Here is a 12,607-nt window from a genome sequence, read left to right as displayed (position 1 = left end):
AGAAAGATATGAAATTTATACTAACGTACGCAGTGCACATGAATTAATAAATAATACACATACGTTTCTTGTTATCCTATACAAATTAAAATGTAATAATTAAATATATTTATAAAAAAAAGATTTAGACATGTGGCCATGTGGGTACTAGCTGCTCTGCTGTACATTATGTGTCGAGTGGGTCACTATTATGGGTGTGTTATGTTTTAATTAAATGATACCCGACAAACCATTCTGAGTGGAGACGGACTGTCAATGTGTCAGCCTATATCACTAAATATATTTTTTATGTTATAAATGTATAGTTAGTCTTTTTTAAACTTATAGTATTACAGTAAGTATAATTTTTTCCAAAAATATTGCATCTATTATATAATCATTAATTAGTATATAATTATTTTAATAATGTATATTTATATTTTATACCATTTTATATCAACTTATATAATTTAAAATGTAATAATGTATTTTTATAAATACCGTAAAACAGTAAAAATAGGTTCATAGCATAAAATAAACAAATAATTTCTTAAAATAATTCAATGCATATAGTAAAATGTATAATTTACATTTTAAGCCCCCGTGAATAACGTTTTTAATTTAAACAAGTTAATTAACATCGTTATTCATCATTAGAATACGTAATTGCGTTCAAGTTTGAACGTCATCAAATATCTATAAAAAATAATAGAACCTATTTGTATATTTTTGTATTTTTAGTTTTAGTATGAAAATAAATACTTATGATGAATTTTATATTATATTTAAAAACTTATAGCTATAAAGATTAAAGATTTTATAACATTTTTACTACAAAATACTTGTAGTTGTAATATTCGTGATTTTGACAAATTTTGTAAAAATTTGAATTTCAAATGCATATAAAAAAATATTTTCCTATGCATTTTTAATAATTTTATATACATATAAGAATAACTTAAGTAGAATTTTATATTAAATTTTTAAGAATTTTGATCTTCTGAATACCTAATTTTTTGTGGTAAATAAACTAAAATAAAATTTCTTATGTCTATAAATAGTTCCAAAAGAGTTAAAATATTTTGAAAATTATAGGTAAAATATATAGAAAATAATAACATAAACATTTCATGAAAATTTCAAGTATTTACAGTCATTCGTTTTTGAATTAAAACAGAAAACAAAAATCGTTTGAGAAGAGATAGTTATTAAACGGGTGAGTATCCGTTGTTAAAAAAATTTTAAATTCAAACGTTCATAAAAATTTCCAGTAGAGAATAGAGATTATTTTTAATGTAATATATATTAAATTGTTAAATCTTAGGTATAAACTGAAAATGTTTTACTGTTTACACTGTACAATAATATATTATCAAACTTAACACACCCATATCAGTGACCCACTCAACATCTAATGCAATGTGGTACCCACTTGCCTACCTTTTTGTTACTTGTATTTATACAATACCTATCGTATTATTTGTATTTCTAAATTGATAAATATATCAGAATATGTGTGATCACAATATCATTAAATATTATGATGTGTTGTACAAGTTATACACACGCTTAGTTTAGAAACTATTTTACATACCTTCAATTTTCAAACAACATTTATTTTGTAACTATATACATAATACATATACGTGTATTTAGATTATGCAAATCTGAATTATTAAAAATTATCATATATTTAAATGTACCTATTATAGGTACTTCAATACATAAATTATTATTGATGTTAATTTAAAATTTATATTTTTGATCGTGCATGCTACAAAAATGAACAATTATAATGGAAAATTAGTATTATTTAATAATCAATAAAATATAACTGATTGGTCATGATAGAAAAAACGTTATCTCATCGATAACGAGCTAAGGTCATTTTGATATAGGGTAAAAAAAATATAATATATAAAAACTGTCACAATTTATATTATTTGTATAAATATCTACTATAACGTAAAAGACATTTTTTCATGAATTCTTAAAATATTTTATGATCACCAGCCTTAGTCATTATAGTTTTTTCTAACTAATTCATTATCTATCTTTTTGAATATAATTTATTTATATTTTTGTTTTTTTTTTTCTGTAATGCATGTTTTTTTACAGTTACAGCTCACAGGTTAATTCAATTTTTTGTAGTTCAGTGTTACAAGCACAGTTATCTATGATTAGGTACTCGATAACTATTGACATCAATCTAAAAAAATTGTATTGTCAAAAATGTCGACTGCAAATAATTACCTAATATAAGTACAGGATGATAATTTTGAACTATTATTTTTCAATTTCTCATTAATAAACTTCGTTATAATTATTAAAAATAAAATTACTTCATATATTTTACGTGATTCTATTATATTTATTTACTATAAAATATTGTCAAAGACCTAATAATCTATAAACTACCTATCCTTTTACAAAAAATATTAATTAGGCATTTTATTTTAACTTTCATTGTAATTCTTGTATGCATTATTCTTGTTGAGGATTAGTTAAGTGTGTCGCAAATGTGCATTTACGGATGGGGGACATATCTGCCCCTCCATTTTTCGTGTGGATATATTATAAATTGTGAAATAATAATTGATAACTACCAATAAGCTACTTAATAGATTATTAATTGGTAAATAATAGTATCTACAATGTTTTTTATAAGTGTAACTTTACAATATTTTGTATTTTTTGTTTTCTATGTTTGTTTCGATGTTATAATATTAATCAATAATTAGAATAACTCTTGTTTTTGCGTATTTTTTACGCTGTCGCATTTTAATATTTTATCGGTTATCATACGTTTAAAACGCACGTCACACACATTTATACATATAACCACCCACATATATGTATACTTTATTAATACAATATTATTATACACACTATATAAGGCAAATTTGTTTAGTAGAGCCTATTATCTTCTCAAAGAATAAAAAAAAATAGTCATATTAAAGGTACTTACTTATTCGTTATTAAAAACATATAGGTACCATAACTGAAAACCTAAATTTTAGAAGCACAGTCATTAAGTAACTGCACCAATTGTGACATGTTATATGAGAGTTTTTTTTTTTTAATTAGGTATTTAATATCTTAATATGCATTTTAAATTTATAATACCTTTTATTTAATTATGTGAACAAATGATACTGTTATTACACATAAAATCAACCTACATAATATGTTGATACGCATATGTTATATTAGTACTTAGTAGTTTAAATTAGTTTGTGCCTATATTTGACTGTTTTCTAAATACGTTATTGTATGTGTGGTTATGTAGTCGTATATCGAACACACACGCATTAATGACTGAATGACATCAATAATTTGTACAAAAAATAAACCTAATTCCAATTATAATTGAATTATTAAATACATTATTTAATTATTAAAGATTGTGAACCCTTGATTTAATGCATAATAATATAATATAAAATATTATCTGTATGCCCATAATATTAAATAAATATATAGTTAACTAAAATTGCGGTTACCTATATATGTAAAGCTTTGATTCGTTATGAGCTATTTTCTCAAGAAGGTCAGTGTGATATGTATACACACAGTCAATTTGCGTGGACTCTGCCGTATTAGTAAAAAAAAATAATATTAATAATTAATAACTAAACTCGGACATCATATTATGTCATTATTTCAAACAATTCAAACGGCCTAACAGCAAAAAAACGAGACCAGCTACCTCCTGTCTAATACGTGTAATGAGGTTTCTGAATAGCTCTACTTATCCTTTTCAGGAATTACCTGTAACTGTATAAAAATAATATTTAATGAATTTCTAAAAATGTATTTGAAAAACTTTTTTTATTTTTTTTTACTCAGAAAAATAAACCTCGACAACATGACCATATGATCATAGAGAGTTACATTTTTGTTTATATGTATTTATACAAATATTTTTACATTAGGGAATGCGATATTTTTTTAAGCAGGGGGGATGGGGGGTAATAGAATATAATAAAAGATTAAATTATAAATAACTGATTGAATAATTGTTTTAAATGTTATACAATTCTCAAACAACCTATAAAAACAATTTTTTTGTAATTTTGTAGAAGTAGATAAATGCAGAATTTAGTTTAGTTAAATTTTGTGATACTACATATTTAGCGCCTTCACAGCTTCTGAAAGTTATAAATTATAAAGTATTTAATGTACATTTAGAGGTATAGTTTGCGCCTGAATTTCAAATTAAATGTAATTTTATACAAATTATATTGTTTTGAGAATCTTTTTTAGTTGTAATCTACATATTATTATATTTGATTTGTATTACATAATATTACTTTTATTTCTGCGAATAAATAACAATAATAACCTGATGTTCCACTATTGAGTAAGTGTTTATCAACTGAAAATTAGATTAAAATAAAATGCGCTGATTGCTCGTTTAATATTAATTTTAAGAATAAAGACATGATTATAAATATTATAATAGTCTTACAATGACTAAGGGTTGTGAATTTAATCTAGGTTATACTTTTAGTTTAAAAGTAGAAAATCTCAAATCCATTTATAATTAACAGGAAAAACAAAAAAAAATTACAATAACTATAGAATATTTACCGTAAAACCAATTTTCAACAAAATCAATATTTTTTTTATTTTGTTGTAATTCAAAAAAGAATAATAATTGTTGTAGATACTTAAAAGGTTCACCAAATATTAAATTAATATTTTCTAATTATACAGATATAATTTTTATCTCTTTTAATTAGATATTCAAACTTAACAAATCGATTTATATTATTTTAACGATTTTTTTATTGTATAAGAAACTAAAACTATTAAATCATAATTTTCTATACTCGAGAAATTTTCAACAATTTATGAATAATTTTAAGCATTTTTTGTGTACTTAAAGTTTTGAAATGTTTTACTTATAATGTTACTTATTACTAGGGCCCAGATTTAAATGCACTTAAAACCATACAAATATGCACTAAAAAATAGCCAAAAATGTCTTTAAAAAATGCATTTTACCACAAAAATGACCTTAAAATGCTGAATATTTTTTTATTCAATTTGTAATTTATAAATAAGCTATAATCATTATTTATTATTTTATTATAAAAAAAAAAAACTGAAAATTTGAAATGATGAATTGATGCTGACACGCTTACGTTTTGGCCGTTTTAGGGGAATATTATTCATTCTAAACATACCAAAATATAGATTAAAATGTATGTAAAATTAAAATTCTAAGAGCCTATTGTACTTACTAAATTTTGAGCATTGCATTGAACAATAATATATTGTTTAATATTAATATGTTCAAACTCCAAAGATCTTCTATTTATCGTAGGTATATTGAACAAATATGCATTAAAAACCAATAAAATGACCCAATAATGCTAAAAATGTTCTAAAAATGAAAAATGCAAAATACAATTTATAGCTTTAAAACCCTCGTTACATAAAACGAATTATGTACTTAGAAAACATTGTGTAAGATCGACCAAAAAAATATACACTGCATTGAAATCCGGGCCCTACTTATTACTTACTGATATTTTTTTTATATATACCATTGCATTATTTAATACTATACTATATTATTATAGTTTTTATTATTGTTGTTATAGTAATTTGTTATTTTAATTAGTTTTGATTTATTTACAGATTCTTACAATTTACTTGCACCTATATTAAATCTTAAAAATGTGTTTAGTTATTATTGCTTATTAAAATAAAATAAAATAATAAGAAAATTCAAATACATTCAAAATAAAGTAATAGTGGTTAAAATAATTTAATATTATTACATTTTAGTAATGTATTACTGTATTCAATTTATTGTATACATAATATACTAATAGTCGTATATTCATAGTGTTTATACCGTACTTTTACTAACATACTGATACTCAAAAATATATTATTTATGTTATATTAACACATTAAATAAATTAAACATTCGACATCATAATATAGTTACTTATTACAATAGATCACAGAAAAATGACTCAAATATATTTACCTAAATAATAATAAGCTAGTGAAAAATTAAAATATATAAACAAGGTTGATTTTAAAAAACCATCAAATAATTGTCTTCATATATTTTTCAAAACATTAAAATTTGTTTCTGGCTATTCGCCTGCTCTATTTACCAATAATAGATAACACCGTTACAATTAGATTTATACAATAATAGTTAGCTACTATAGGTATGCTGGTATTAAGATAAATTATTAATATTCTACTAAAAAATTAAAATTAACGTAGGGTAATATTGTATAAAGCAATAAGAATTATTACAACAACAAAAAATATATCTGTATTGACTATCTTCAATTAATCTATTTAGTAAATAAAATATATTTTGCTATACAAATGTACCTATTAAAGCAATATTTTATTTATTTAGTTGATTTAAAAAATATCCTGGTAGAATTTAAACATTTTAAAATGGTATAAAAATACTTTAATTGTATTTTTTAATAAACGAGAAAAAGTTTTTAAGAAATATACATTTGAAATCAATGTTTTTATCATATAAACATATAAAAATAGATATCTACCTAATTCAAAAATGGTCCTTGAAGACTTGTACTTGTTGATGTTAACGCGGTTTTAGATTTTCCAGGTAGCTTAGAACAATGTATTGTTAAATGCAGTGAGATTTTAAGATATAATTTACATACCTAATATTATTTAAATTAATCGGACACGTTGATATTTTTCTTTTATTGTTAAAGTTCAATTATAAAACAATATTACTTATAATGGTTTAAAACGTATGGTTTATATTTCTTAGTTTGATTCTGATACTTACATCTACTGTATTCAATTTAAAACAACAAATTTAAAAGGTTACTAGACTAACAAAGTATGTAAAACGTTAAATTTATAACAATGATTGTAGTTTTATAATAACTTGTCGATTAGTTAAACTGGGTATGCAGAATGATTAAATTATTACAATAGAAACAGAACGAATAATGATTGTTTGGCAGCTAGTATGATTATAGTCCCTGACAAATCATTTGACACACCTAATGATGACCTTGTAAAAAAAAACCGATAATTGATTGCCAAAATTATTTCAGAGTAAAAATTATGGCGAAATATCCGTAATTTAAGGCCTTAAGAACAATTTTTTTTTTCGCAACCTTATTATATGAGAATATGATAACAGTTAAAATAATACCTAAAAAATAAATATATACAGTAGAAGTTTTAGGCTTTATTTTAATTATTTTATTTTATCTTAATATGTGTAAGTATTTGAATTTATTACTCCATTTTATTATTTAAAAATAATAGAATACATAAAAAGTGGTTGATATTTAATTGGCAATAATATGTTTTAGTTATTCTGTATTAATTGGTAATATTTCAACTATATCATACGATATTGTTTATAAAAATAAGTATAATATTGTTTCAATATTGTAGTATACAATTAATACCTATACTACCTAGAAACATTGGATAAATACATTACATTATACTTATAAATTTGCTTTATTAAATTATTGTTAAAAATATCGTAGCCAATTAATTAATTTTTAGATTCAAATATAAAGTTGTAAAATAAATTATAGTTATATATATATATATATATATTATTTAATTAATTAATTTCATATTAAATAAATAAAAATTGAAACTAAATTATAAAATGTGAAATATGAAATTAGTCAGTATATCTGTAATATACAGATAAATATACTATATTAAAATACATTATATATATTATGATTACATAAAAATAATCTTATTATTAAGAAACAATTTTTCACTTTAAATATTTTTTTTTCAATTTTTACTTTTGATTTTACACAATAACGATATCAATGTAAAATTAACGCAATAGTAGCGGCCCAAAGTGACTTGGCATTACGCCGGGTGGCCAAAAGCCCAACGATATAAGCTTAGCTACGACGCCCTGAGAGTCAGTCGTGTCAGTACCTTCTCCGTTGCGTGTGAGTCATTTTCGATCAAATTTATTTACTTAACAGTTAAACACCAACATTAAAAAACAATGGCTCTGAACAAGAAAGAAACACAGATGATGCCTGCCTTAGCCGATCCTATGTCTTTCGCTAAGGATTTCTTAGCCGGTGGTATTTCCGCTGCCGTATCTAAGACAGCTGTTGCTCCCATTGAACGTGTCAAATTGTTGTTGCAAGTACAACATATTTCCAAGCAAATTGCAGTTGAAGACAGATATAAAGGTATTAATTGTTTAATGACAATAAAATATAATTTTAGTTGACTGAAATGATTCTTAGACAATTTGTATCATCTATAATTCACTTTGGTGCCCAAAGTCTTACAGAAAATGTATAACGTTTGCCTGTACTTTTAAGTAAACACTAATACAGTTTGTAAATCGTAAGGTATGGTGGACTGCTTTATACGTATCCCCAAGGAACAGGGAGTCACAGCTTATTGGAGAGGAAACATGGCCAACGTGATTAGGTACTTCCCGACTCAAGCTTTGAACTTTGCGTTCAAGGACAAATACAAGCAAGTATTTTTGGGTGGTGTTGATAAGAACACACAATTCTGGAGATATTTTGCCGGTAATTTAGCATCAGGTGGTGCAGCTGGTGCCACTTCCTTATGCTTTGTATACCCATTGGATTTCGCTAGAACTAGGTAAGTTAAGAAATAAGAATATAATTTTATCACTACTACAAGTTTTTAAAAATGTACTTTTACAATTTATATCTTAAATATTTAAAAAGGTTGGCCGCTGATGTTGGTAAAGCTGGAGCTGGTCGGGAGTTCAATGGTCTAGGAGACTGCTTGTCCAAAGTATTCAAATCTGACGGAATCACTGGATTGTACAAAGGTTTTGGTGTATCCGTTCAAGGAATTATCATTTACAGAGCTTCATACTTCGGTTGCTTCGATACTGCTAAGGGAATGTTGCCAGACCCGAAATCTGCTGGATTCCTTGTATCATGGGCTATCGCTCAGGTAAATTAAATAATTTACTTAACATCGTATTGGCAAGCTAATAAAATTAAAATCATTCATAAATAAATTGCATATCAATTAAATTATAGGTGGACATTGTAATGTGTTCAAAAAATATAAACTTTCTCTACAATTTCATAAAAAAAATAACAAATTCGAAATGCAAACGTTTTGAATATACTGATATAATTTTATGTTTGATCTATTTTCTCGATTAAAAATATGATAGATTTAATAAGTTCAAAATTATAATTTAAAAATGCATAGTTATTAATTAATGTTCATTTATTTGTATAGGCTGTAACAACTGTTGCTGGAATTGTTTCCTATCCCTTCGACACAGTTAGAAGGCGTATGATGATGCAAAGTGGTCGTGCTAAGTCTGAAATCGTCTACAAGAGCACTCTCCACTGTTGGTCAGTAATTGCAAAGACCGAAGGAACTGGTGCTTTCTTCAAGGGAGCTTTCTCAAACGTATTGAGAGGAACTGGCGGTGCCTTAGTATTGGTGTTGTATGATGAAATCAAAACACTCCTTGTCTAAGACAAAAAAATTCCATTTTAGTAACCAATTGATGGGTTAGTATGTAAGAAAATTAAACAGCCTATTTCATCCAATTTGCGCATACATCTATAGTGAATTGGAGAATGAAGAGGATATTATATTTGTATCATAAAAATCAGACTTCATTATTGTTATCGTGTAAATAAATGGAAAATTGTTACCTAACTGTTATAATTTTTATTTCGTTTTAATTTAACTGTACTACCCATACAATTTTCTCACAGAAAAATGTTGTCAGAAGGATGTAAAAGTTTTTTTTTAGTTTTTCTATTTTTAAAAGTTCTGTAGTCTGGCGGATGCTCAGCCGTACAAATTTTAACAAGCCAGGAGAGTATTATCAATGTCATTCTATATTTAGCGACCCAGTTACGTTGTTGCCAAAATAGAATTTCAGTAACAGACATAGTAGAGGTTAATATTCAAATTTTATATCTTATATAATTTACAAAGATACCTTTAACAAATATAACTATTTATAGCAGAAATCAGAATAAATTTAATTATTGTAGTCAAAATATAAATTAGGTACTTAACTAAAACTGTTATTTTTAAACATTTATTGATACGTTTATTGATTGGTTATTTTCTTAGTTATAACTTATTATACTGTTAACTTTTTGGCGATATCTAGGGTAAGGCAAGGCAGTATACCTTATGGTTAAGCTTTCATAGCTTATAAATCATGTAACTTTTTACGAAATTAAATATTTTCAACTGGTATACATAGAAAAACTTACGGTCTATAACTTTTATTTGAAACCTAATTACGTTTTTTATTTTTATAAATACGTTTAATTTGTGTTTTACTTTTTTTTGGAAAAATACGGATTTACCCCAAGTGTGGGGTAAATTCGTATGTACCCTGGAGAAAAATCGTGCGAGGATAAAATTGTTGTACAAAAACATATATCTATTGGAAAATTATTAATTTGTATTGGACTTTCATTTAATTAATTTATAAAGTGTGACAAAATATAAAACAACATTTAAAAAATCAAGTAGTAATAGTTAGTAAAATATTATGTTTATTTTCAACTTTGTTGATTAAAAGTTTACCTAAAAAATATTTTTAATCTTTCAAAATGCTAACAAATTATCAACATAATTCAATATTATTAAAATGCTTGGTTAAATTGAACCATACTAATAGTCAAAATATAAATGTAGTAAAACCTTATGGTGTATAACTATAGGTACGATTTTTCCCCACAAGACTTTCAAAAGAAATCGAGTTTTCTATGAAACATTAAGTAAAATAAATTAATGTATCTAAACTACAAATGTAAATTACACTTAATTAGCTATTGAAACACGACAGTACAATTTTTTTCATATGAAAATGCAGTCTTTCAGATTTTGATAATATTTTAGTAAAATAATGTAAAAACGTTAATCGTATTTTTTTTTAAAACGTGATGACAAAACACGTGCATTATCATATTCAATAAATAAACAAACAAAATAGTTCAAACTGGTTGTTTTCAGTTTACGACGTTTACGTCCATGATAATTATTGATAACATTCCAATTACACGATTTTGCCCCACATGCGGTAATACCCCGCTTTCCTCTACAGTCTACATGTTTAATTTTCAGAAGTTATTTTCTTAAACAATTTTAAATATTACCATGTCAACAATATTTCGCATTAAATTGATGTAAAATAATAATATAAATTATAAGTACATGCAACATCCATACAACATGTTAGCTGTTAGGATAATTATTATAAGTAGTCATTATTGAATTAAATACAACATCATAAAATATAATGTATCCAATATTCCAATTTATTGTAGTTGTAACTTGTAATACGCCCAATAATCTCTCGTTGAACGTTACATTTTTACAACATTGCAAGAATTTAAACGAATGGGCGTGTAATTAAATAAATTAAATCCACATAATCAGTATTTTTAAACATAATAATTAATTATAAAAATAAAATAAAATAAAGATTGTTAAATATGAAAAAGGAATAAAAATATTATAACAGAAAAATAGTAACCTAAGTAACTATAAGACGATGAATCGAATAATTCTTAAAATTTGGGTTTTGGTTTTGGATATGATTCTATGAGCTACCTTATATCCATATTTAAATGTAGCCAGCTAGTGATGAGGTCATGGATTTTATACTTTCTGTGATGATGTAATTATTTATTGAATAAAAATCGTATATATATACAAAAATTGAAATTCTGATTATACCAATAATTTATCTTATATAGGTATAGGTATATGTTATATGTATAATGTATCACTCGTATAAAGTTGTATACCTAATACCTATTATGTATTATAATATATAATGATGTATTAATTTTAAAAATGAATTAATAGTTATTTATAAATTACGGAGTATTATACATAATATTAACTATATAGATAATTTAATTGTAAAAAATAACTATACGTAACATTTAATATACGTATTTAGTTTTTAAAGATTACAGTTTAACTTCATTAGGTTTATGTATAAGTTCAATATCCATAAAATGATAACATTACATGTAAAATATTAATTTTATAATAACTATATGATGGAAACAAAAAATTAAATTTTAAATATGACATTTATTGATGACCAGTCCAGTATTTGGTAGCCAATGTAGACAATAATATAATGCTTATTTTATTAAAGTTGATGATTTCATAATCCAATTAAATAGGAATAAACAATAATAATAATAATAAAACAGTGATAATACTAAACTCATTATTATTTAATATTTTTAATAGGTACCTATACTGGGTTTGGTTTTCGGAAACGTACGTGTAGTATTGTGTACCGCATAATTAATTAGGAATTAACTGTACAATTATACTGACATGCAAAAAAAATTAAATGATACAAGTTTGTATACGAATAACAGATTTATGTTAAATAGTTAACTTCTTGAGAATTCACAAATAATAATTAAATATTATAAAAATAAAAATAAAAATAAAATGAACACGGAGGTTGTTATGTTTTTGATGGTTAGTTTCTGTCTAAAGTGTGTATCTCAGAGACCAAAATGCTTATTAATATTCATATTTATTATTCGACTGGTTATCGATCGAAATTCGAAATAAACAAATTTATTCCTAATATTTAATT

At 24.3% G+C, this 12,607-nt stretch overlaps 1 protein-coding gene across 1 annotated transcript; it reads left to right on the top strand.

Moving 5' to 3' along the window:
- The first annotated feature begins 7,896 nt into the window (after window positions 1–7,896).
- On the top strand, window positions 7,897–9,669 carry LOC132929598 (ADP,ATP carrier protein 2). Its single transcript, XM_060995064.1, has 4 exons — window positions 7,897–8,189; window positions 8,355–8,616; window positions 8,706–8,940; window positions 9,238–9,669. The coding sequence occupies exons 1-4, from the start codon at window positions 7,997–7,999 to the stop codon at window positions 9,481–9,483; spliced, it is 936 nt and encodes a 311-aa protein (XP_060851047.1). The 5' UTR covers window positions 7,897–7,996; the 3' UTR covers window positions 9,484–9,669.
- The last annotated feature ends 2,938 nt before the right edge of the window (window positions 9,670–12,607 follow it).

This window comes from Rhopalosiphum padi, chromosome 4 (assembly GCF_020882245.1).
Source record: "Rhopalosiphum padi isolate XX-2018 chromosome 4, ASM2088224v1, whole genome shotgun sequence".
Taxonomy (NCBI): domain Eukaryota; kingdom Metazoa; phylum Arthropoda; class Insecta; order Hemiptera; family Aphididae; genus Rhopalosiphum; species Rhopalosiphum padi.
The sequence above is the reverse complement of the archived record's forward strand: the minus strand, read 5'-3'. Positions and strand labels throughout refer to the sequence as shown.

What these genes read in the sequence shown, in the direction of transcription:
- LOC132929598 (XM_060995064.1), top strand. Translation starts at nt 7,997, where the DNA reads ATGGCTCTGAACAAGAAAGAAACACAGATGATGCCTGCCTTAGCCGAT. An exon ending in AGTTGAAGACAGATATAAAG is followed by an intron (nt 8,190 to 8,354) that starts GTATTAATTGTT and finishes GTAAATCGTAAG; the next exon opens with GTATGGTGGACTGCTTTATA. An exon ending in TATCATGGGCTATCGCTCAG is followed by an intron (nt 8,941 to 9,237) that starts GTAAATTAAATA and finishes TTATTTGTATAG; the next exon opens with GCTGTAACAACTGTTGCTGG.